At 39.4% G+C, this 27,317-nt stretch overlaps 1 protein-coding gene across 2 annotated transcripts in view; it reads right to left on the bottom strand.

The window, feature by feature from the left end:
* LOC129110527 (cadherin-18) overlaps positions 1–27,317 on the bottom strand; it is a 63,336-nt gene that overhangs the window by 28,037 nt on the left and 7,982 nt on the right. The window contains exons 2-6 of one of the 2 annotated variants that reach the window (XM_054622611.1): positions 20,235–20,529; positions 14,415–14,534; positions 2,453–2,620; positions 1,147–1,334; positions 14–267 (exon numbers count right to left, since the gene is read on the bottom strand). In XM_054622611.1, the coding sequence (XP_054478586.1) occupies positions 14–267; positions 1,147–1,334; positions 2,453–2,620; positions 14,415–14,534; positions 20,235–20,529 (1,025 nt within the window). The remainder of the gene's footprint in view (positions 1–13; positions 268–1,146; positions 1,335–2,452; positions 2,621–14,414; positions 14,535–20,234; positions 20,530–27,317) is intronic. The other variant, XM_054622612.1, reaches the window with a different exon arrangement.

Here is a 27,317-nt window from a genome sequence, read left to right as displayed (position 1 = left end):
TAAAGAATCTTACCTGACAGGACTGTTCCTGCTGTCAGGGTCTCGAGCCGTTACCACGCCAACCTCTGTGCCACTCGGCGAGTTCTCATATACGTCCATGATGTAATGGTCTATAGAAAAGACCGGGGCTTCGTCCACGTCCCCGACGGTGATCTTAAGGGTGGCAGTGTCTTTGAAGGAGCCAAGATAGGAGAAACGAGGATCCACATGTGTATTCATGCCCTCAATGTGGAGAGTGTAGGTCTTCTTTCTCTCGTAGTTCAGTGGCTGTTTGGGGGAAAGGCATTGTGGGGAAATGTCATTAGCACACTAAAGCTGTCAGATTAATGCAAAGTTTGTTGATAACAAGTATCATTTCACTGCATGATTTGTTTAACTGAATATAGGAAGTTAAAATCCTGTGAAGTTTTATTATAAACAAAAAGATGTAATTTAAACTCAACACTCCTGCACCTATACTTTGGATGTCTTTTTTTGTTCTAGTTGGAATATTTGGAACAGTGTACATACGCTGGCATTCTCCCTCTTCTACTCCTCTTTCATTGGAGCATAGCATCCTTTTAAAGTGCATTGCTTCCACCAACTGTTACCACTCTCTGCATAAGGCAGCATTGTGTATGCATGAGTGTCCTCATATGCTGGTAAATCATTTGATATGAGGACCTGCTTTACAGCACCACTTCAAAACTCTCCAGATGATCATGGTAAACTCACTTTTTCAGTGCTTGTGCACATATAGTTGGGTAGCTGGAGTGCCTACCAACCCACAAACTACAAAAAAAAAAAAAAAAAAAAAAAGACAACCTTTGCAAAGGTGCACCATATTTTTCTCGTAAACCAATCAGAGCAGACTGGGATTGTTTCAGAAGGGGGTCTTAAAGAGACAGGCGTTAAAACGGAGCATTTCAGACAGCCGGTGAATACGGGTATATTCAGGCAAACAGTATAAGAAATATAATGTGTTTTTTGAACATTAAAGCATGCAAACCTGTTATACTTAAAACCCAAAATACAAGTTTGAACCTGAAAACGAATGCAATATGTCCCCTTTAAGTCAGTTTCCAAGCAAGACTGCTACACAAGCCTATTTCCTTATATAGTTTCCAGAGGAGTCACATTTCTGTGTTGCAGACTTCCTTTTCTTACCTTTTTGAGGCTGATGATGCCCTCTCTCGTGTCCCTTTCCGTGGATATGGAGAACATGTTTGCCCCCTCTGAGTTAATGATGCTGTACTTGATGTCTGCATTGATGCCAAGGTCCTCATCGTTGGCTTTGATCTTCCCTACCGGTTTCCCTACTTGAGCTGATTCAGGGACGTACAGCTGGTAATTTTCTGTGGATCAACATTGATGCATACGCATTTAGAGATGGGAAACAATTTAAAACAGAAGCTGACTAGCCCCAACATTGCTGTCTGAATGTTCCTCTAACAGGGCTTAGTTCAGCGGTTTTATTCTGTCACCATTTGTTCCTGTGGGAATGTCATTAAAAATAGGTGCAGATCAGATTCTGGGGCAGATGATAATTCAGACAACGTTGATGGTTTTGAAATAGGATTTCACCGCAGCACAAAATGGAAAAGTCCCAGCCCTGGGGGATTGTGCTTGATGAGGCACCTCCAAAGACAACATATCACAACTTTGCCATTAACTTAAATGTATCAGTAAAATGGAGGAAATCCAGAATGCAAAACAGAGGGTTGTGATGAATGCTAGTCTAATTTAGCTAATTATGGAAACATTTAACTGCAATATTAGACTACCGAGTCACACAATACTGGAGGATAATACATCACAGTGAGGAATGCTAAAGAGGTATTTGAGGGGAAGCTTCAATAATCCATGATCTGCACTCTAAACCCTCTAGGATTGATACATGGTAAATCATTGCATGCATGAACAAACTATAATTAAAATAATTTGTCCCTGCAAATACTGAACTGTTGATGTTTCTTCTTTTCATTCAAGCAGCAAAAACAGCAATAATCTGGTTGTCTTCTGTGGGCAGATGTAATGCGTAAGTGGTTTTAAAAATAACTTGTCTTATAGTCCACTTTCTACAAGGGAAATACAACACAGAGCTCTTTTCAGGCTGTTTGGGTTCTGCCTTAGGCCTCTGTAATGGAGGTCCTCTGCTTAAGGCCAAAATGGTTGAGAACAGCTGATTAGATTTCCGGCCACAGCGGGACATTTAATGTAACATAAGCTGTGTGTGTATATATATATATATATATATATATATAGGTTAGTAGTAGCACATTAACATTGGTTATTTTGCTAAAGTAGTCTTCTGGATAGTTTTTAAAAGTAGAAGCTATGGCCAAAGACAATGCAGCCTCTGCCAACCTTATCATTATTGAATTAACTGTTGTTTATTACTGATATTTTTTAAAAGTAGTAAAGTTATGTCTGTATTTTGTTAGTCGCTTTCAGGTAACAAATGTATACGCACTTTGGGGAAACAGGGGCGGGTTGTCGTTGACGTCTGTCAGAGTGATGTTTATGGTGGTGGAGCCGGAGAGGCCTCCAACCTGGCCTGCCATGTCTTTGGCTTGGATAACAACGGTGTAGTGTTCTCTGGCTTCTCGGTCCATGTCAGATAAGGCAGTCCTGATGATTCCTGCAAAAATGGAGTGGAAACAAATTTGAGCTACAAATAAGTATGGATGAGCTCTCTAATGGCACTAGACATTTTAATAATAAGGTTGCAGGAAGATACATAAACCACAGCGAAATATATCGTTGGGTATTTTGAGAATACAAATGAAGACACTAGTAAAGTAAAACGGACAAAAAATGATAAAAAAATATATATTTTCGGGATAAAGCCGCAAAAAGAGATCACTGTTGAGAGAGTGGAGATAACACTGTTACTATTGTCAATATGTTACTTTCATTGTCCTAGTGTTTTCCCCAGCAAGTCCTCTCTCTGTTATGGACTGCCCGTACAGCACGGTATCACACTCTCCTTTAAAGACTAACACCATGAAATTGTGCTTCTTTCATCTTTGATTATCCCGGTCTTTCATTGTCAAGGTTAGTCCTTCCTCACTTTTCATTATATTGGAAATGACTATGCAACCTTGGATCGGGGCAGAATGCAACTTTCTAAAGGCACACCCTCGATCACGTTTATTACAACAATAATGCAGCAAACACAACCATGAACTTTCACAATGCTAACTCAGTGATATATGACTGCACCTCTGCACCCGCTACAGAGAAACTGGACACAGGTATCTTGCAACACAGAAATAAGCCAAAAAGTCAGGAGGAGCATTTTCTTCGTGTAGGTGATTTATTGAATGTATTGCACACAATATTTGTCTGTGTGTGTAGGTGTGTGTGTGTGTGTTTCTGTGGATTCTTAACATGTGTGTCTGTGTTAGTTTTTTGTGTGTGACTATATATGTGCTGGAGGGTTAATTCGACATCTTAGCTCCTGAAACCACATCACCACAGGGAGCCTGATGTATTATGTTCTACCAGTTACATCAGTGTTCATTGGACATCTCGCTTCCCCAGAGACAAAACCCTCCGGCAACCATTGAACCCATGTACTTGTGAACTTGTGAACCCTTCAATAACACACAGCGGCTGACCGGGAGCAGTGAGACGTGGGAGGAAATGGGATGATGTTGATCACGACGGTAAATGGCCTGCTGTTGCTTCATGTTGTGTTAGGCAATCACAACAGAAGGCGACGTCCCTGTTCAGGTGAAAACCATAGAATGTGTATAAGAAGTCAATGTAATCACCGTTACGTCACCCATTGGTTTCTCGACTACGGTTTTGAGGCCTCGAGTTCAGCATTTTGGCCATCGCAATCTTGGTTTTTGGCCACCAGAACCAGAAGTTACACAAGAGGTGGGAGCTAAGAACAACCAAAGGCTGAAAGAGACATTTTTAAGCGACCAAAATGTGACAATTATGTGCAACCTGTGAAGTCACCCTAAATGCAAGTTTAAGGCCCTTCAGCATTGGTTTCACTTTTTAGTACTCGAAGGTACCACTTGGTGAAATGTATTATTTTGTCCATTCTTTACACCAAGTTTGGTTTGTGGTATGTTCTTACTCCCCTCCCTCTGCTTACTTTCATTCTACTCTCAGCAGCTTTTATGTAGTTGACTGCAACTAGCCATGTTCACAAACACTACCGCATGTTTACTTTACCTACTCTTTGCAGTCAAAAGCTCACCCTCACCATTACTACATGTACACGTGTTACAAAACAGGTTCTCAAATGTGGCATGTCATCAAGTATAAAGTGTGGAACTGCTCCAATAAAAAATGCATTGGAAAATATGATACAGATGACACTGAGAGCACACAGGGGAATGTTCTAAGTGTATGGGTACATTTCCTGTTCCAGAACTGAGAACACTACTGTAGAATAAAGCTTATTTGGGTATGAAAAAGAAAACAAACTCTCTGTGGATCCATAAAATCAGTCTCCCATTCAATGTATATGGAGCAGCGCCAGACTTTTTTACTTAACAACAACACACGTTTGAGATTTATTACTTTAGTTTCTGGCTTTGGTAGAGATAAGCTCTTGTTCACAAATATTGATTGGACTTTCCCAAGCAATGGAAAAACATATTGACAATCGTAATTTAGTTGGTGTTCACCTTTAAGCTAACAATAGGTCAGATGGTGCTTCATGATTAAAACCTGTTTTTGTTCACTAAACAACCAATTTAACCTCTCACATGTGTTGTTTTTACATTGATCATAATGGTCTTTAAATTGTATAGATGAGTTAAGCAGCAATTGTATCTGACAACTGCAATTAAAGCCATTCTAAGTCGTTAATTTAACATTTTATGTGTAAAAACTGTATATGGAAAAAAATATAATCTATATTTTTTTAAATACATTGTTAACCGACTCAGATGAGTGAGCCACTAAATTATCATTTACACCAAATATTCTGTAAGTGCTCAGTTTCCAGTTAAAACCTTAAAGGGTTGAATTTCACAGAATAACAAAAAAAGTCATATTGGAGAGAATTAATGCAGTTTTATGATTTCCTAATTTAACCAAAAGGTCAGCTATAGCTGCGTTGTACAATAGGTCCTCCTCATTCTTTCTTCAAGACTCTATAGACAGAACTAATCCACTCGCCTAAGGCAGAATAATCATTAAAAGTGGGTCAAGGAGCAAGTCAGCCAACTGTAATAAGATCCAGGGGATCTTAGGTTACACATCATCTGTCACACTGAGCTGCAAATGAGGTCCCATAGACTTGTGAACCTGAACTGATCAGCAGCAAATCAACAAAAAAGTAAAATAATATAATCACTTTATAGACCAGAATGAAATATCAATATGTAAGTATAATAGGCAATATAAATAAAAGAAGAGTTATATGAGCAGAAGTTGTTGGACAGGAAATTTGTATTTGAGTTGACCTTACATCCGATTATCTCGTAATCTTCACATTGTAACCTTTAAAAAACTACCCTGACATGGTGATGGAGTTCTCATGAATGAGCTGTGAATAGACTCTCCACCGCTGCATCCACAGTGGTGTGAATAAACTCTAACCTATTGATTCCTCTTGTTTAAATTCCTCTAGGGGCTCATGCTTGTAGACTTTTTCTTCATAAAATTATACAGAATCAGTTGACTGGTTAAAAAAATAGTTTTTTTAAATGTACAATGTCAGTTTACTGCGTGTCCTCAGATGCCTCTTTAAGGCTAAAACAGACTCGCTACTTGTTGGATGTTGGGAGATAAAGCAAAACAAGATTAAGCCACTTTTCTTTGTGAGGTACTTTTCAAACATATTGCGGTGATTGACTGTGTTTTATGCAGCAGCTCTGATCTGTGTGTCTACTACTCGCGTGGTGTGATTTAACGTGTCTTAGTTCTGCTTACAAAAGAACAACCGTTAAGTGGGTCAGCAAAGCTACGCAGACACTAATGTGTTGCAGGGCTTTATTCCAGGAGATATCAAAGCTAATTCATTGACTTTGAATGCCAGGTAGATTTTTCTCTGACACGATAAGAATATTTCAAAGTATTTATATTTTCACCATTGCACTTTTCATTTTTCTTAATTTGATTGTTCAATTTTATAATTAGATCTTCCTTGAAAGGTAATGAAAGTGGTTATATATTGTAACTCTAGTTCTAGTTGAGTGACTAGTCTAATTAAACAGGAGAACACTGACCTCTGAGTTGATGGCGAATGATACTTTGGTACATTCTGCCTTTCAAATGCTGAGCAGAACACGAGGGACGGTGCTCTGTTTGAACGCTGACTGAGTTGCAAGAACTATGAGTTAAACGCACATAAATAATAAACTCCAGTGTTTATATTTGGACTATTGGGATTCTCGTGATCTTCTTGTTGCTGGAAAAAAATTAAAAAATAAAAGGAATTTATTGATAATAGACCTAATAGAAGAGGTTTAAACTGTTCTCTTGAATAGAACCACAGCTGTGCTCATTAGTTGCTGAGTCTTCTCACTAAGCCTGCAAATAATTCATATAAATAGTAATAAAGATTATGGGTGTCCAATATCAAAGATCTGTTTTTTTTTATTATCTGTATTATATGCACTTGTTTCATTTCAGCTCAGTGTGAAAGTCTCTTGTGTTTATTTCTTTTGATCTATGGTGCATGGTGTTTCAAAGCAGGCAGCGAGCCAAGGACGACCACACTCACCATACCACTGCAAGGTCAACAAAAGCACTGCGAGCAGAAATCCAATAAGAATGTATTAATGCAATATGCATAAAAGATGTACAGACGACGGAAATAAACACTCAATGGATAGTTTATCCACTTTGAAAGGGAGAGAGAAATTCCGCCAAGGCAGCGACAAGGCCAACAAAAATGACGAAGAGGGTTTGTTATTTTAAACTTTGTTAAAAAAAACATTAAGTAACAGCTTGAATGCAGGTTTATTTTTCCTTAATGCAGATCAGAGCTATTTCATTTTCAAGCAAATGCATTGGATTGATTTTAATAACTTGAATGTTCTTAAAGTGTGCACTTTGCAGCTGTATTATTTAGGAAAATACAAGTATCGGGTCAGGAGTCAGTATCGACACATACTCAATAATACATTTCTCTGATTGGGATCCAGGGAAAGGGTTTTATTTGACCCTACAAACCTGTGTTATTACAAATAAAAAAAAACACAATGTGATGGGACAGTTACCATAGAGAATTCCATTCCCAGAACTCAAGATAGAAAACATTTCCAGGAATCAGAGCCCAAGCATTTTTATTTTAGCCATTCTATTATTTGTTGTTTTGTGTTTTAAATGTCAGGTCTCAGCATGGATCCACTTCTTTTCTTGGTTTCTAAACTAATCAAAGTGCTTGCAGCCACTCTCCTGTAATGATGCGAGCTCTGCAAACTCTATTTGAAGCCCTTTGTTATTAACTGGAGTCTTAGCATTACTTAACCCGGGGTCCTTGAGACACACCAGACCTTGGCGAGTGGCCACACTTTCCATTAAACAACACCAAGACAGATGATCTGACCTTTCAAGTCTCTTATTACGCCTTTACTCATGAAGGCGCAGCGCTCCTGAGCAATATTTCACTGCGCCGGATTTAGGAACGATGAGCACACACTAAAAGTATGAGATCTTTTGTTTTTTGGGGCTTTGGGAATTCCGCTGTTGCCCACACCAGTGGGGATGATCTTCTGTCAATCTTTCGTCCTCAAAACAAACAAAAGATAAGCTCTGCTGTTTCAGACTACAAAAAGAAAAGCAAACACTCAACAGGAGGAGAGATTTGTGAGGAACACATTCACAGATGATGCAATGCAGCTACATGACAAACGTACACTCCTGAATGAAATTCTTGAACATTACAGAAAATGCCACGAGGGTATTCTTCCGGCAAGAATCTGAGAGGTATGTCAGTACTGTGACATGAGGATCACACCCTCGAACTGCCTTCCCCGACCATTTCTGAACCGTATTACCTCAGATAGTCTCAACTAAATCTCTATGGAGCGTGTGGGTTAATTTAGAAAATGATTGAGAAAGAGCTGACTTCCTTGAACCTGGGCCCATTTGACACAGTGAGGTGGCTAGCCTTTTCCTCAACCTCCCCAGTCTATTAGAGTTGATACCATCGCGCTATCCACCTCTTTGTCTGGCTGCAAACTTCTAAAGGAGGACAATCTCCTGGGTGAACAAAAAGGATTAGAGGAGATTACTAAAGCACTCTTCAATCTCCAGCTCCAGGAATCTTTTTTTGCTCATCCAATACGATGTTATCCCTGAGTGTCTGCACTCTTACAGCATTTCCGGAGAAACGGTAGATAACGCGAACAACAGCAGCTATAAAAATCACATGAATCATAACAATAAACCTCTTCTTTTTTACCTATATATCTGATCACGTATCTGATTGAGAATAATTGGTTGGTCTGCTCAAGAGTCTACGCTGATTGCAAAAGTGGCAGCTTTTTATTTTATTTTACCCGAGGTAAGGCTTAATCCATGAACCAAAAAAAAAAAAAAAAAAAAAAAAAAAAATGTCTTGATCTGTGTCAGCTCCTTCAATAAACTCGAACACTCCCAAATCCCAGATCAGCAGAGAAATTAGCCTATTTAGAATGCAAAAGGGACTTAGGGGTTCTGCAGTGTCGTATGTCTTTGTGTGTGAGCCAGTGCTGATGTGAGGTGGGGTTGGTGAGAGCATTCGACTATGAGACTCAAGAGGGAAAACCCTGAAGTCTCTGCGGGTAAGTGACAGATGCACCGTAGTGATGGGGAAGACAGGAGTTACGACCCGACAATAAAAAGGATAAATGCAGCCACCGTCTAAGTTGTACTTCTGCTGAGATATGAAAAGTGCTTTATTAAAACTGCCGGCTTGCAGTTTTGAGATTTGCAAACCATGTGATCAAGTAAATCCATTGCAGCGGATGCTCATAACGCAGTTAGCATGTCACTGAACTAGTCTGGTGATGTGTCAGGCTGATATTGTAAGAGCAGTCAGACAAAAAGAAATGACAGCACTTTCAAAGATGAACCCGTCGAATGTACATCCAGGCACCATATGTAACTTTTCTCCTGAGGGATTTACATTCAGAGAGCAGACAGAAGTTCAGTCTGTCTAATACCCCGTTGTCCTTGTGTATCCGCTCCTGTTATTGCCCAAAATCCCCAGACAAGTCACAACACAAGCAGCAGGTAGGGTGTTCAGGGTCCTTCTTAGAAGACAACTTGTCAGGATTTGTAGCTGTTGTCAACACGTTCATGTGGCAGACTTGTCAAATACAGAGTCTGGGTCAGTGGCCCTAAGCTTCAAACCATAGGAAGCTCTCTAGCAACAGTTTTGAATGTGTCAGGGAAGAAGTGTCAGTATGTGCTCTTTACATGCAAAGTGCCTTTTTCAAAATAAACTGCCGTCTTCACAGTGAGTTTTAGGCAGCAACATCACTAAGGTTAGGAAAATATTGTGGTTCACCGTTAACATGACTAACTAGAGACTCACGTGACTAGAGACTCATGGGAACAACGAGTCACGTTACTATGGAATGATGTGACAAAAGAGTCACGTTGACTTTTAGATCCACAAACAGCAGCCTCCTGGTTGGTAGTCCTGTGTTTGTTTGACCCATCAACCAACCCTCTTAACTAGCCTCAACAAACTATTGCTCACGTTGTATATGTCAGTTGTTATGCGCCTCTAATAATGACGTGGACTAGAGTTGTTTGAAAGCCTGGTTCGTCACATACAGACATTTTGGGAAATACACTTATTGACTTTTGTGCATAGTTAGCTGAGCAGATTGATACACTCTTAGCTGGCAGACATTTGTTTTCAACTTTAGACAAAGCAAAGCCAACCATCTCCACCTGTTTTCAATATATCTGCTATGCTAAGCTAATTGCCTGCTGGCTCTGGTTTGGTATCTAGCAGACAAACACGATAGTGTTATCAATCTTCTCATCGAGCTCTTGGCAACAGAATTAATAAACATATTCCCCCAAATGGTTTACTCAAAATCCATTTCTAGGAAACCACAAATGAATTCCTTTTTATTGGTGAGGGATATTGAAAAAAACTGGACTAGCTTCTTAACCGCTGCCTCCATATGCAGTAACTCCAGGTAGAAAGGGAGCGCAAATGGTATTGAATTACAAATCTGGAAGTTTTCACTGCAGCCACAGACGGGCTGCACCTGGTGATTTCATTGATTTAGGTCTTCACTCCTTTTTGAATGTGTGATAATCAGAGGCTGGAGTGTGCAGTTGGAATGAAAGCCTCTCTGTGCTTCACAAACCAACAAGTGGATAATGTAGACACACCTCTAAATTACATATCGTTGTGCTTATAATGCTATGGATACCATCTCATTTTAAATTTGCACAAATATGCACATTATGATCATGAGGTTGGTATTTTTTGGCATTTTGGGTGTAATATTAACATCTATAGTGTGTGGCTGTTTATGATTTCTGCCTAATTGCTTTGATAGATTGAAACAATTCAACCAATCATTGATCAACTCTCATTTTAACACTCATTGCTAGAATATTGGTTTTGTTAATACATTGTGAAAAAGTAAACAGCAACTTCATTCAAATGCATAGTTTTTTGCCTCAGCCTAATGCTTTATTCTTTCCTTTCTTCATAAATACATGACTTATTCATTAATTAAATTATCAAGACCAGTAGCCCGCCACACTCACCACTGGTCGATTGGAGCGGTTATGATAGAAATGTAAATCTCACACAGCACCAAATAATGTGTAGTGCCACAATGAATCATTGGAATTGCACCTCATATGGCCATTAGCTCTCCAAATATCAATCTCCCATACTTGCAGACAACTCTGTCATTCTTCTTACAACTTGGGAGAAATTATTCATGAAAAAGAACTGCAAGGGATGTCAAATTACTATAACGCAGAGCAAAGCTGACACATTTGTTTTCTTCTGCCCACATCTACCCCCCCGCCTCGGGCTTTCCATCATTATCAGTTGCATCAGTAACATTTCTGTATTTACAAAGTCTGTGTCATGCTCATTTATTTCTTCAGCCAAGTAAATCTAATCCAAAATCCTTATCTCTCCTTGTTTGCATGCTGCATGACAACACCTTAGATGCATCAATTAGAATTTTACATCCATGATTGACTCTCATTTCCAGCGGAGACAAGAAGCCGCCTTAATGCTGTTCTCCGAGTTAATTAGTCATTTAGGAAGTATGAAGTCAGTTATTTTGTACTGAGCTATTAGCATTTCTGTCTTAGTTGTCTGACTTGAAAATGGGAATGTCCAATGAAATTTGCCTTTCATTTGGTTATATATTGGTGGAGTTCCGATAGCTTGATGTCTGTTGTGAGGTTAGGCAAATAAACTTAAAAATAATTATTCAGTTGTCATAATGTGAAAGCTATGTGCTTCAGGGCTGCACAATATTTGATATATATGTGCTCTTATAAACAATATTAACCTAAACACACCGAGCTGCCGTGATTCGTAGCCCATCTGTTGAGAATTGTAAAAATATATATGGTTCATTAAATGAAACTATGGTGGGCGTTACTAGGCTGTAATTATTGTGAAACACTAGATTAGTCATTGAAAATGCAATTTTATTTTTGTATCAAGCAGCAAACAAGTTGTAGCATGAGCTGTTTGAGTTCATTTTCCGACATTGCAGGTTCTGGGATGTGACTATTTCGCTAGCGCACCTTGCATTGTCGATGCTGAAAGCCCGAATATGTTTAGCGAAATTTTATGATCATTTTATTTTGCAGCTTTTGTCTTGATGAACAAGGTTTATTATATTTATGTCTCTACGGTCTAATAATCATCTTAGAACCAGCGATATGGATATTGTATAATAAGGCTTATGGTCATGGACTGTAAAAGTCTGATTATAGTTTTGAAAGATATCTTTAATGTGCTTATTCTGTGTCACTTTACTCGTCAAGTAAACTGTATGGACTATTTTTCTAAATAAACCAATGTCACCCAAATCAGCTATAGAGTTGTGATGCAACTATGCAGATTTATAGGCATTACATCATTACCTGCAGATGTTCATTGTTTATTGATTAAGGACATTGATGTAAAGTATTTAAATTCTAACAGCTATCACAAATAGTTATTGGGATATTCTGTTTCATGAGCTGAAACACAGGACTGCTTTGCCAAGGCAGCGTGTTAAATAAGTCCTGTTCTAAGATTGTAAAGTGAGATTTTCCCTAACTCAGGTCATTTTACCATTTAATACAATTTCCAAACAGTCAGAATTTCCTGTCATGTCAGTCACTGGCGAGTATGAGTTGATGTCTTCAAGAAGTACTACCCTGAGCCTTCCTCGTAGCACTTATTGCACTCGTATTGTTGTTGCACTTATTGTATTCGTATCAGTTCGCTGCACTTATTGTGTTCGTATTAGTTTATTGCACTTATCCTATTCGTATTAGTTTGTAGCACCTACTGTATTCGGATTAGTCTGTTGCAATTATTGTTTTCGTAGTAATTTGCCTCTGCACTATACTTTTGCTCTGGTTTATGCTTTGAGATGCTTGTTTAAGAAAGGAGATGCACTTATGACTTCTGGTGACTAGTAGTTCTCTTGAATACCTATGTTGAATACACTTCCTGTAAGTCGCTTTGGATAAAAGCGTCTGCTAAATGACTGTAATGTAATGTAATGTAATGTTATCAAGAACCACTAAGCCAGAGGGAAGAAACAGGTAAAACGGTTCACATTGTCGCTTGCTGAGGATTTGGGTCAAGTCTAAGACGGTCCTCTGGGGATTCCTTCAGCACCATATGTGCCGGCCAACTGCTATCATTACCCTCTGTCCTTAAACAATCTCTCCTTCTACCTTGTGGGTCTTGTAAAAATCTGTTGCAGGCCACCAGACCAAACTCAAAAGGAAAGAGGTGGATTTGTCCGTGTGTATGTGTGTTTGCATGCGTGCGTTGTGTGTGTTTAATCCTGCTAATAATATATGCATTCCCCACGATGGTGTCTCCTCACTTTAGACGAGGTGTGAGCCAGGTACATGTGGATATAAGGATATGGGAGCAAGCAAATGCGCTGTGAGACAGGTGCAGGAGCAGCTTCAGCTCCCCAGTGTGGGACTCAAGAATCGGGCTTAGCATATCCCAGATCACATGCGAGTGAAGCTTCACCCACGTTCACATTTCCCACTGACCGCTAGAGTTCCTTGTCCTAATTCGAGGGGGAGGAGGGTGGTTTGCCTGCAGCGAAAAACAACCACCGACTTGTATAAATGAATACATGTGCAGCGCAGAGAGTGCAGCTGGCTAGGCCTTCGATCAACCTCCTACTCCTCTGCACGCCCCGCGCTGAATTACAATGCAGACAAGATGCCGAGTCAGCTCAAGCAAAACAAGCTATCTAAAGTGTCCAACAGCACAGTGCATATGGGAAATGGAGAGCAAATTACTGCAGGATAATCATTTTTACAGTCAAAACGTGATGTAAAATAGATTTCAGCAGAATTATTTGACGGAACAATATATGTGCTGTTGTGAGAAAAGGCCTGGTTTTCATCGAAAAAGTTGACATTGCTTCTGCCTCACCACACCGCTGTGAAATTGCTCCATCAATCCCCACCGCCGTTCTCCCCCGAGGTGAAGTCAAAATATTCAGCAATTCATTTGTGTTGCTCATTCAGCAAAGAATTCATGTTTTACATGGGCGGTATAGTCTCAAAGGGGCCAGTAGTTGTTCCAGACAGCAATGAATCAATTCATACAAGTGGATCGTTGTTCAGTTTAACCAGCAGCAGCAGCAGCAACGAGCGTGCAAGACTTCAGAAGTGAATGTGCACGCACGCACTCGTTTGTGAGACAAAATGAGATCCGAAATAAACAGACATGCACACGCTCAGGACAACACATTTTTCACATCGTATAAAAGTTCTATGTCTCGCACTTTAGAAGCTTTATAAACATTTAATAGATTCCAGCAGAAGCCTTTCAGACAAAGGATGGCATTTTAAAACACTGTGCACTGCAGCTGGGGTGCCTTTTTTTTTATTTTCATCCTTTCAAAAGGGTTGCAAACAATGGCTTTCTGAAGGCATCTCTACAAATGTCTTCTTTGACCCCTGGGGATTTAGTTATGGCCCACAAAGAGTGGTTTGCGTGTTCAACAATAGCGTCGTACGAGTAGTCCATAACTCTACTGTGGATGCTTTAGCTTTTATGGTGTCAGACGTGCTGCAATAACAGAACAGGATGTTCACTGAAAGAAAAGCATGGCAAACATATTTCACTGCATGATTTACGCATCTCTTTAGGAGATCAACAACAGAGGTTATAACAAATGTATTACGTCCATTTTTTTGTTTATAGTTACAATGCTTGCAAGAGCATGTGCACTCACTTTGTCTAAGCATTTTTTTTCCCCAAGCATGCAGTAATACCACACCTGTTTTGGGGTCGACGGAGAAATATGGCTGTCCTTGTAGAATACTGTAGACTATTCTGGCACTGTTTCCATAGGTGGGATCGTCTGCATCCGATGCTGTGACTTGCAACACGGAAGTGCCTAAAAAAAGAACACAGCAAGATTATTTCCTGGCATTAGTTGTCTCTCTTACAGGTTTGCAGATGTCAACAGAAGCATATTGATGTGATGTGTGATTGGCTCTGTGCTGAAAGTCACCTAGCAACCGTTAGAAGTGATGCCAGATTTGCGAACTAATCGTTCTTTCTTAAAGAGGAACTATTTAACTGGAAACAGGAGTGAATCCAAACTTTTGCTTTATTATGGTGCATGCACAGTTGTGCTTGAGAGACAGTTTATTTCCGAGAGCTGATGCTACAGACTCTTTTACTTTTTACGTGACTGATGTTCAGCATGACTCTCGTTTAGTGCAACTTTCTTTCAATGTGACTCTCGCTCAACCCAAAGCAAAACACATATTCATGAGCACACAGGAATAGAAAGAGAGAGATACTTGCTGGGCACATCTTCAAAAAACTAAACTAACTAACAAAAAAAACCAACAGCAAATACTAACACAACATTTCACGATATGCTTCCAACTGCAGAAAACCTCTCTCAACAAATTAAATTGATATAAAGTTGAAGTTATCTGGGCAGGTGTTTTGGTGAGCTACCTTGCTAACAAAAACACAAAAACGAAAAACGAAAAATGACACAAAAACGAAAAATGAACTGTATATGTAATATAACTATATATAAATTAATTCACTTATTAACGAGCACAAAAACAGACTGCAGTGTGTGTGAGTCATGTCACATGAAAGTTAAATTGTTAATTGCATTTTTCTGCTCTTAAACCTCGGGGAATGGGGAATATGAGTACACGCTCTGCACTTAGTCTTAAAGCATTTTTCATTGTATGGGATGACCAAAATGAAGACAAATTATATCAAAACTTAGAGGGATGACTCTTTATTAACACCGTTATTTAAAAAAATCTGGTGTGAAAGCCATTGTGGTTCAATTTAACAGTTGAAGTGTTGCTCAAACAGCATTACAGGCTTCATTTACCCTTTATAATTGCACGATGAGTGCATTGCAATTGCACTACAAGTTTATATGATGCATGAGAATAAGTATGAATCATAGTATAACATAATACATCGTAAGGCGTCTAAATCTTCAGGACGCTTGCATTATTTTATTCCTCTGGGAATAAAACTAAATTAAGTGGAAATCCGCTATAGCTCAAACAGATGTGAGATTTTATTTCATGGAAACCTGAAGGAGCAGATTGAAATGCCACCTATAATGAACCATGTCCTCCACGGTATGCTCGGGCACTCTAAATGTCTGTCTGGCTTTTTTTGTTCAGAAATATTTGGACTCAATCGATTGTGGGATTGCTTTGGATTGCCGAGTCTGTTCCAAATCATCCGTCTAAGAAAACGTATTAGTCAGGACATCATTCAACTGATGAACCTTGGATTGTGATGGGTTAATGGCTTAAGTAAATAAAATGCTCATCTGTGACCCTGTATGATTCATATGTCTGTACAGGTAGAAGAATCTCACTGCAGAATGTTCTTATAACTTCATCACAGATCACAGATTCATATCATTACATAATGCGCTCATTATGCAGTCCTAAAAGACTCTACAGGGTGCTTTCTGTCGCACACAATGTACTTCAACTTGAGCGTTCAAGTCGAACTATGTATTTGGAACTATTAAGGTGATGAGTGCAACATTAAAAGGTCTGATTGAACTCAACACAGAGTGAACACTCAAGACTCAGTATGCAAGTGTTTGCTGAACATTAACTTCATTCATGTTGCAGGTTTCCTGGAGTGTAAAAACACATAAAGGGACCACCAACTTACTAGGCTAAGACTCCTGTAGTCTTTCTTGTTAGAAGGAGTCTGAAGCCTATGTTAATGCTAAGGTCTAGCAACTTTTCATCCCACTTAAAGGTCCATTATAACCAACCCCTTAAATTGTAACAAATTGATTAGTTTTGATAGTTCAACCCATGCAATGAATTTAACATGAAGTCCTCAAAGATATATGACATTGTTGGAAGCCAAGCTGCTTTGAAGGCAGGGAAGCACCATATATTTATTGTTTCAGTTGTACAGTATTCTCCCCTTTGCATTGCACCTTGATTATATTTACAATAGCTGTGTACTCTTTGAAAATGTTAGTGCTAGCATCCCGCAGTAAGAACAGCCGACGCTCCACTACAGTCGCAAACAGGTGGTCAACATTGTGAGTTCAGACAAAAACACCTACTAAGGTTTACACAATGAAACCACTAAGATAGATTTAGGAAAAAAACATCATGGTTGGGCTTAAAATAACTACATAAATTAAGAGCAACGTCCACCTTCCCTCCCACCTACCCCAACTGGGTTTTTGGCCTTTATACAACGTCATCACAAATCTGCAGAATTCTTTCTGAGCGTCTGAAAATGATGGGGATGGTTTGGCACTGTAGTTAGTTGGAAGCCTGGTGCATCTTCTACAGCTCTAAAGGGTGCCTTGAGCGTTGATATCAGATGCAGAGGGGCGTGACAACGTACGGTATTTGACGCTCTGAGAATGACAACATGCTGGAGCAGAAATCTGAGGATAATCAGAAATATACCATGCTAGAAAATTGTGAAAAACTGGGAAACTCTGTTCAACGTATACACATCATCCTATCCATTATGAACCCAGTCACATACTGTTTTCACGTTTTTACATCTGCTTTCATCACCTCCTTTGGCTTTCAACATTTACTGACCTCGCCGGGCTCATTGCCCCGACCTCAAGACTTAATGTACTTTTAAAAGATCAAGGTTGGTATCTGAAGGTGGATTACAACCACCAGGTTTCCTTCATCCTCCCATAGTTTGAGTCAAGGGTGTTGTGCCATTTGCTTCATCCCCACTTTAATGAAATGGGGGAAAAAAGCATTTCCATGATGATGTATGCTGTAACAAAGCAGCAATTACTTAACAAGATCTTGTTGAGACTTAATGGGTGGAAGTAATATGTCATCTTAATGTGATAAAAGGAGTCAATACACAGCCAAGTGTGCTTTTACAGAGGAAACTGATTCGAAACCAAAAATTGATCTGTGTTTTATGATGGATAGCAGCATTTACAGGAAACCACCTGAGAGAGTGTTGAAAATAAAAGTTGAAAATGAATCAAAAGTATGTGTTCAGTTCTTTGTATGCAACCCTGAATGCATTTTGTTTTGTTTAGAAAATGGTTTGATGCTTACCCATGTGTGCAATGCAGCTCAATTTCCAGAAATCGGTTCCAATAGCACGCATTTAATTATAACTCCTCATCTAAACAAGCAATCCCGTCTGTCTCTTAGTTTTCAAAACCACTATTAACCAGTGATTTTCCCAGAAGTGAAATGGTTGACAGGAAAGCAGAGATACCATCTCCAGTACGTCCATTTAGAGACATCTCAACTGGGAGATATATACAGCAGGGGTAAATTGATACTCCTTTCATCTAGCACTCTAAAAAATATTATTGCACCATTGTATGGGAGATATGAAACGGTACCGTTTCGACTACCTGGCACCTGCCCAGCTAATCAATTTAGACAGGAAAAAAAAAAACCCATCACAGCCAATTAGTTGCCACACTCCCAGACAGCCCCCTTCCTGCACTGGGCACACCAGTATTGACAAATGCTGGGGGATTAGCGCTCTGGAGTGCGAGGACAGTTGATTGTTACAGCCGATTTGACGCTGCAGATGCCGAAACCAACGAGGAATTACTTTAATGGACATGAGCAAGAGAGGGCGCGAAGAAAATAAAAAAAGGCTAATTATTTTCCCCTTCACAGACGTTGATTTCCTCCCTTGGGTCATCAATGTTGATTGATTCTTTTTGTGCAACCGATGATGAAGTTTGCAGCGAGCACTGTAACTTTAAAATGAGTAGTCTAGTTAGAGCTAAACGACGGATGCCAATACACAGATCAGGGCTGTAAGTATGTTCTTATTACCCTATTAAGCACTCATTCAGAGATAAAGACTACTGCAACCGATTTATCTAATGAGCATTTTATTTCTGTTTTTTTTTTGTCTTACTTTGGCAACAGCATCTTTATCCAAGGGCTGCACGGTGGTGTAGTGGTTAGCACTGTCGCCTCACAGCAAGAGGGACAACCTTCTGTGTGGAGTTTGCATGTTCTCTCCGGGTTCTCCGGCTTCCTCCCACAGTCCAAAGACATGCAGCTTAGGTGCATTGAAGACTCTAAATTGCCCGTAGGTGTGGATGTGAGTGTGAGTGGTTGTCTGTCTCTATATGTCTGCCCTGCGACAGACTGGCGACCTGTCCAGACCTACTCCAGGGTGAACCCTACCTTCACCCATTGACAGCTGAGGTCGGCTCCAGCACCCCTGCGACCCTTAACTGGATAAGCAGGTTACGGAAAATGGATGGATGGATGGATGGATGGATCTTTATCCAACTTAAACTAAACCTTAAAATAAAAATATTCAGTACGTGCTGATAAATACTACTCTACATACACCATATTACTCAGACCATACTGTGCAGTTCAGCACTTTCAGCACAGATTAAGACATGTACTTGACACATCCAATTTAGCTACAAATATACTGACTGGCAAAGATGTGTGTCAGGCTCCTGAATATTCACGAGTGCAACCAGGGAGATATTGACTGTTTATAAAGAGGGCGTCTACAGGTCTATTGGGGTTAGCATATTTAATCGTTTTTTGTACATTACCATCTTCTTACTGTCGGAACGGGCCTACGGTATTGCTGCTTGCAGCTTTCTCCAGAACCTCTCATCCAAACAATATCCCACTCAACCCATAGCTTCCTTTGGTCCTGATAAATAGATCTACTATGACAGAGGTGCATCCCCTAGTGATGATCACAGATACGAGTTATTTTGGGTGAAAAATCGTACCAAAACACCAACACAGAGCGATCTAGACATACTGTATATACAGCAGCTGAAGGGATTATTTTAGACGGACGGATATAAATGGAATGGTTTCAACAAAGTATCAGCAGCACCGATTCACTACTTTATTGTACTTTAGATGGAAAATCGCTCTGACAGCAGTTTGGCCACCATTTATGTTTGGCCACAACCTACATATGTTTTGAAGGAGTGCTGTGAAATTTTTGAGCACCATCCTTTTGAGCGATTGTGCTGAGAGGCAGAATCCACTGGACTGAGAAAAGGGGGTGGGGGTTTTATGCCCGTGCACAAAAAAAATAAAAACAGAACGGTAGAAAAAAGAAACTAAACAGAAGAAATAGATGTTTGCCACATGATTCTGGGCAGGAGCAGCTGTCTCAGAGGTGGATAGAGGCTTTTCTTTCCTCTATGATGCGGAGGACTCCAGCGCCCCAATGGTAGGGATTGCTGCGGAGGCACTATTGAGTGCTTTATAAAGACCTGCCCACCCGGGGAAACCATCACAGCAACCAGAAAACAAAGATGAAAAAGAGGACTCGGCTGGCTTACAAGAGATCAAACATTCTGCAGAACATTATCACAGAGAGGACAAACCAGAAGGCTGACATATTGGAGCCATTCTTGGTCATGAGTCTATTTGAAACGTACACCAAATGTAACATCTCTTTACCGCATGGATAAGAGGGATAATAAACATGAAAAATATCTAAGACGCCAAAAAAATAACAAGTTTAGACTTAGAGTTTTTTTTTCATCTCTCAACTCATTCAACGATTCCTGCTGCGAACAATCATGTGAAAGTCCAGTTTACTGTGCAGCACTACTCACCCAGTTCAGACATCTCAGGCACCGTAGCTACAAAGGGTCCATCTGGAAATTTGGGTGCATTGTCATTGATGTCTTGTACTTTGATGATGAATTCCGACTTTGGTTCCAGGGCCTCCTCTGTGTTGCGGTCCAAGGCTTGTGCATGCAGAACATAATGTGTTTTCCTCTCGCGATCCAGACTTTTAGTGGCATGAATATCTCCCGTCTCTTCGTTGATGACAAATATAGTCCCAGCTCCTTCCCCGCTCAGAATGTACCGGACAGATCCATCGCCTTTATCTGAGTTGGAGTGAAGCTGCAAGGCAAAACCAGACACAGTGTGTGTGAATACAGAGAACAGAGCATTGCCAAAATCACTTCTGAGAGTTGCTTTTGAGTCACAAGTTAAAAATATGATTCATGGTTTGAAAATGTACAATTGCTACAGTGCAGTGCAATAGCTGCAGGAGAGATACAAGAAGAGGGACCACAATGATGCCCATATTGGTGTCTGACAGCCAATTAAAATATAAGCATCAATACTGGTAAATGGTTAATTGTTTTTCAATAAATAAACACCAAACATGATCTAGTTTTATCCTCTGAAATGTGAAGATTTTCGATATTTCTCTATTTTATATCATCGTACATTAAACAAATATAGTAAATTGTTGGCTTGGATTTTGGGAATGTTATTTTAGCATTTTTCACTCCTATTTGACATGTTTAAGATTACTTAGAATTGAAGCTCAATAAGAATAAACTATGAATTACATCTAAAGTACTCCGCTTTAAAGCAATTTCTACGCAGGCCATTTAAAAACATATGTGTTTTATATAGCCGTAACCTTTGCAGCATTACTGCACTGCATGGTGGTCCACAGCCCACGCTTTGGATTCAGAAAAAAACTCCCAACATTATTAAATATTCCCTCTGAGCCTCGACTGTATCCAAGCGATGCATGAAGAAATTCATTTTTGGAGATTAAGTTTTGGGTGAAATCCCTACAAGACTGTTAAAGGCCAGAAGAGAGCGGCCTCTTTCTTACCAGAAGAAGGGGGAATAAGGGAAGACTGAGCCCCTTTTTCAGCCATAATTGATACCAAGAGGATGAAGACTTTCATGCCAATTGCTCAGCTGGGTTTCTTGTTTTAGACTTAATAAATATATTTTACAATACCACTGAATTTCCAAACCAGGGCACCATGGTAACATTATTATCTCAAGAATTTGATTTTCAGCCATGAATAAAACATGTTAAGAATGACAGACTTTTTTTCTCCTAAGGGAAGTGTCACAGCTGAACATAACAGAACAATCCATTTTCATTATGCATCGGCATAGTTTTACATACTGGTGGTACTGGTGGTGTTTTTTGTATATCATATTTGAACTGATCAATGAACTGTGAACACAACCTTTGAATTCCAAGTCAGTCATTCCAAGTCAGTCATGTCGCAATAAAGATTAATGCATGTCTTTGGAGAACATAAGATACACACTAGCAAATAAATAATTCATGCCATGTTTGTATGGAGGTAATATGTTACTCTCTCACATTGTAATGTAAACACATACATACAATCAATGTCTGTATAAGAAGGGATATTATAACAACCTGTGTGCAAAATACCAAAATGTAAAATGGGGACAAAATAACTGAACCATATTAAATGTCATGAAAAGAGACTTTTAAGTGAGAAATCCCAATTACTAGGTCGGTCGTTGTCTGTTTGATGCCAATTAGCAACATAGTTCAGATATAGCAAAGCTCAGCACTTTGATATGTGAGTTATTACAGCAACATCAAAAAACTAACAAAGGGGCAAAATCGTCTGTTCCCTTACTGCAGGTGCATAAGTCAAACCTAATAATAATTTTTTTTTTAAAATATATTTAAAGTTGAGTAGTTTAAGAAAAAAGAAGAGAAACACTGAAAAATATGAACAGCAGTCACAACCAATCAACAGAGACGTGCTTTGACTCCACTGGTAAAATATTTAAATATGTGCTTATAATGGTATACAATACAACCATACGCGGTAAAGTTTTTGTCAGTTAAAACACTGTCTTGAAGCCTTATTGAAGGTGAAGGTGTTTGACATCCTACTGAATTTCTAAATCTGAAATCTCCGAACATTAGGACTCTCATGATATCTACTTTGTAAATTGTGCCAGAAATAATTGCGATAAACAATATTTTTGTCACATTTAGACACTGATATAATGATAATATAAAAGCATAACAATGCACGTACACCCTTTGAAAAAGAGCAATGAAATTGTAATTCTTAAGAATATTTAAACAGTGGAATTTGTTTTATAAAAGATATTATGATTTAGATATAGTATATCTTACGCAAACAAACATACATGTAAACACTACTGCCAATATCGATCTCATGACCGAGGTCATGTCCATATTTCATGCGATAAGTCCATAATGTTTCTCTCTTAGGGAACTTTTGCATGCCAGCCAAGGGGGTTGAATTCTTTCCGCTACTATTACTCCAACCTTCATTGCTTCATATTGTTCTCCATCCACCCCCACCTTAATGCATCTCTGAAGACACACATTCATTTTTAACGCCAATATGGTGTAGAAAGACATGAGAAACACATCATGTATCATGTATAGCAATAACAAGTTCATAGTGCACAAGAATAATTTATAAATGCTGAAAAAAAAATTTCAGAATCCTAAGAGTTTGTTTTGTTGAAGAATAATAGGGCCAGTTTAACAGTTTAAAGGCACAGTGTGCGTTAAAGAGTTACAGAAGTCGCATTTTTGACCTGCTGTCCATGTTGTTGGAATAAAACCGAACATCATGTTATATCACATCATTTTACTCTGGGGATTTCTGCAAGCTGCCAAAAAACCTGCAGCACTTGATATTCGACAGTCAGGTGCAGCAGAAGTTGACGTTTACCAGCAGTAGGCTAACTAAACAGTTTTGTAAAGCCAACAAGCACAGATTGAAAACCCACGGTGCTGGGCACAAACACACCGACACCGGAACAATTTAGAGGCAATTTATAAGAAAAACACAATGGCACTGAGAGAGCGCTGACAACTTCTAAAGTTGTGAAGTCATTCTTCCAACTTCAGTATCTTCATGAGCTTCACGTCATGATGTCGAATCAACATGGACGCCATAAAAAAGATGTGTTTTAATTTATTGCTTGAATTGTTTTGCTGACTTGGAGGGGCATTCATGTGAATTCCCCAGTGGGAAACACATTTTTCGGATTATTCCAAAACCACATGAATGCGACAAGAAAATGCCCTCTCTGGCATCATTCATGAAAATGAAAGCAATCTTGACGGGTTGCTGTATGTGGGTTTTGGCAGGCAGCTGCTTCCACTGTAGTCTGTGCTCTGTCAGCGCCAGCTCAACAGTCAAAAAAATCCTTTAAATGTAAGGAGCTGTAATAATAAGGCAACCTGTGACCAGTGGTTTGGTCACAGGTTGGTGAAGGATAGCCCCGTTTGGTGTTGAAGTGGATGAAACACTCCCAAGCAGGACTAGGCTACCTAATGTCTGACATGAAACACATGACGGCGATGGATGTAATTAAATAAGCCAAAAACATCTCCCAACAAAGACTAAGTTTATCCCCTGAAGGATCACCAAAAGTTCAAGTGAACGGTCTCAAACACAAGCCAGCTCCTGGAACACAAAGCGAGGCTCTCAGAGACACACAGCAGCTACAGACTGTAACATTACAGATGAACATAACTGACCCTGGCTGCTAATATCTCAGGGTTTAGAAACAAGATTGATTTTTTTCGTATAATTTGCACATCTGAATAGATTCTGGATGTACAACTAGTACATTTTAAGTTAAAGGGAATCCTGATGCTCAGTCAAATGTTGACCTAATTTATATTGTGCTATCGTGTATAGTGATATCAACTGACATGAACAAAAGAATATATCAGGAAGAATTCTTTTTGCCAAATCGCCCAGCTCTACATCTAATTGATAGAAAAGGATTTCTATAACATTCCTCTGCACAGTTTGCAGAAATAACTCGCCAACCAACTGCAATGATTTAGTTGTAAACACATTTAACTGGTGCAGTCCTTGAATTAGGACACAGCTAAATTGTTTTGGAGTACAGACTAGAGCTGAGAAAAGACCGTCTACTTTGGCAGTGACCCAGATTTAGAAACAATCAATCCTCACGCTGTTCAATTTTATTAAGGGCATTCAGCTTTGCACCCATTATTGACGGATTCAATAGATTGATTGTCTGTTTGTTACTCTCCCAGCACTGCTAATACCTATACTGGCTGTCCATTGGATATCTCTGCTGGGAGATACAACATGACTGGATGGCCTGTAAACATGTAAAGTGCATTAGGATACATGTTCAGTGGAAAACTCAATGAATAAGCTTCTGTTGCCTTTTTGACCCTAAAGCCCAGTTTAATCCAACCTTGGTTTATTTCCATTCATTCTGTTTTTACTGTCTCCAGATCAGAAAACATTTGATTCAACAAACCAATCAGATTTGGCTCCCCTTCTTTTGAAACATGCAGGTTCATTGGACTTCTATTTGGATCTTTTGGAACAGTGTACATAAACTGGCATTCCTCTTCTTCTACTCCTCTTTTATTGGCGCATAGCATCCTTTTAAAGTGCATTGCTTTCACCAACTGCCACCACTCTCTGCATACGGCAGCATTGTGTATGCATGAGTGACCTCATATGCTGGTTAATCTTTTGATATGAGGACCTGCTTTATAGCCCCACTTGTGGTCACAAATCTCCAGATGACAGCTTTTAAAGGGGGTATATCATGGTAAACTCAATTTGTTAGTGCTTGTGCACATATAGTCTGGAGGGGCCACCATATATTTATTTTTTGAACGAAAAAGCAAATAAAGTTTATAGTAGGAAATCAAAATACGTATGTGCATGAAAATGAGCACTATGTGACTCCTTTAACAATGAGTACAACCACAGAGGTACAAATGCATGTGAAAAAGCACAACCATAAACAGACACAAGTTATTTAACAAGATGAACGGCGGAGATCCTGAGGCCACATCTAATCAAAACCTGGACGAGCGAATAAATGACTAATTAGAAAGCCACTGTTGATTGCAGGCCTGACTCTTGATGAGGGCCGCCTGTACTTCTCATGGTAAACATCAGGCCTGTAATTAGATAAGGAGTCAAAGATCTTGTTGAATCAGGTAGTTAATCAGTTGCTAGGTTGTACTAATATCAAACACAACCTCCAAAGCAAGAAATCAGAAAACGTTAACTCATTAATGGCGGTGTGGAGGGGAACAATTACTTTGTAGACACTGTTTGGCCCTTTTCTGCACTCTGATTTTTTATGTAGAGAAAGACATGTTGAAACAGTAGATTCCAGTGCTGGCTCTTGTTTGATAATCAATTCCTACATATAAATTATATCATTTGAATGCAGAGAACCAGACGGAACCACTACTATAACTACTACAAGGATGTATCCACTTCTGTCCAGCAGCACTCTACAACTCCAGCTCATAAATGTAATGTCGCCTGCAGTCAGACTGCTAATTTAGCCATTGACTTCCATTGCAGGAGCAAATGAATCATGCTCGGAGAAGTGCGAACCAATGATGCATACGGCGACTTCTGCCTTTAAAAAAGCTGTAGGTGATAAAAGTGTCAACAGGTTGCGGGCCATTACACAAACATGGGAAGCTAAAAGTGCGTCAGCGTCAGGCCAGCTGGGAGTAAAAACAATATGAGGATGCTCAACATTCAAATCCCCAACGATCAATAAGGATTCACGCTTCAATGTGAGTATTTTCAGGTGTTCTCGGTGTGTTAGGTGGTCTTCATTGCTTTTAAAATCTCCCTCATTGTCAATAAAACCCCATCATGGTCCAGTGTGTACTAATGACAGATGTGCCCTACACACTGTTTGAATTCATTTTTATTTCTTCAATATTTTACAGATATCATCTATAAAGAAAAAAAAAAAGAGGTTTCTTTCTCTATCAAATCCTTGTTTTAATGGACAGCGAAACACAAATGTATTAATAAATTACATAAATTAAACATACACCCTTGTAATAATATTTGGAGTATAAAGGATGTATGTATTCTTTTGTTAAAAAGGATCAGTAAAATGTTTATAAATCATGTAAAATCATTCACTGTTCATTTGTATTGGAAAAGTGAAGTAAATTCAATTAAATGCAGTTAACTTCAGCCTAAAGGAAAACAACCAATATCAATAGATTTTACACCGATACTTCACAACTTTCTCATTATTATTATCCATCTGTAAGAGTTTGAGCCTCCAAATTTCTCTGGACAGAGACCTCCCTCACTGCTGTTTAGTTCAGTTTGTATTTTACATACTCCGATTCTTAGTCAACGCTTTTTCTACAAAACTGGGCTTTGGGCAAATCTCTGTCACATGATATAAGAAAAAAAAAAAAAAAAAAAGCAGGGCTCCATGTCTCTGCAGATGGTCCTGCTACTGCATTTCGACTACAGCGCTGGAATATTTTATTCATGCTTCCTTCATTTTGATCACACAGAAAATTTCACGACAACTCCTCTTGATGTAATTAGTGTCAATTTTGTCACACCGCGATGCGAGGATGATATGAGCTCAACAGGCATCAGATGTGTGCGTTGCAATCTGGAAGAGAGAGTAGGAAATGGCAGTAAGGTCCAGTTCATGCAATGTATAATGACTTGAAATAAATGGAAATCTCTCCTACAAACGGATCAGTGAAGTCTGATGAGAGACGTCATGAGGAAGGTGAAAGTCAGACCTCTGCCGTCTTGTTGTGTTGTCGTTTTACCACGAAGACTTACGGTACTGCAGAGGAATCCTTTTCCTCCGCAGGTCATCAAAACAAGGGATTGCGTTTATCTCTCTGTCTCTACGGGCGACTTTATTAAAGACTAGTGGAATAGACGACTGGCATGTGGCTGGCGGCTGGCAGCAGGCAATGCATTTCGGAGGAGTTTAAAGAGATCAGCAGAGTCTGGGGCTCTGAAAGACGCTGGCGAAAAAAAAAACACTCCAATCTCAAGTGGCAACCTCAGTCATAATTTCATCATATGCCCACAGGAGACCCG

The sequence above is a fragment of the Anoplopoma fimbria genome, chromosome 21, assembly GCF_027596085.1.
Source record: "Anoplopoma fimbria isolate UVic2021 breed Golden Eagle Sablefish chromosome 21, Afim_UVic_2022, whole genome shotgun sequence".
Lineage (NCBI taxonomy): Eukaryota > Metazoa > Chordata > Actinopteri > Perciformes > Anoplopomatidae > Anoplopoma > Anoplopoma fimbria.
The sequence above is the reverse complement of the archived record's forward strand: the minus strand, read 5'-3'. Positions and strand labels throughout refer to the sequence as shown.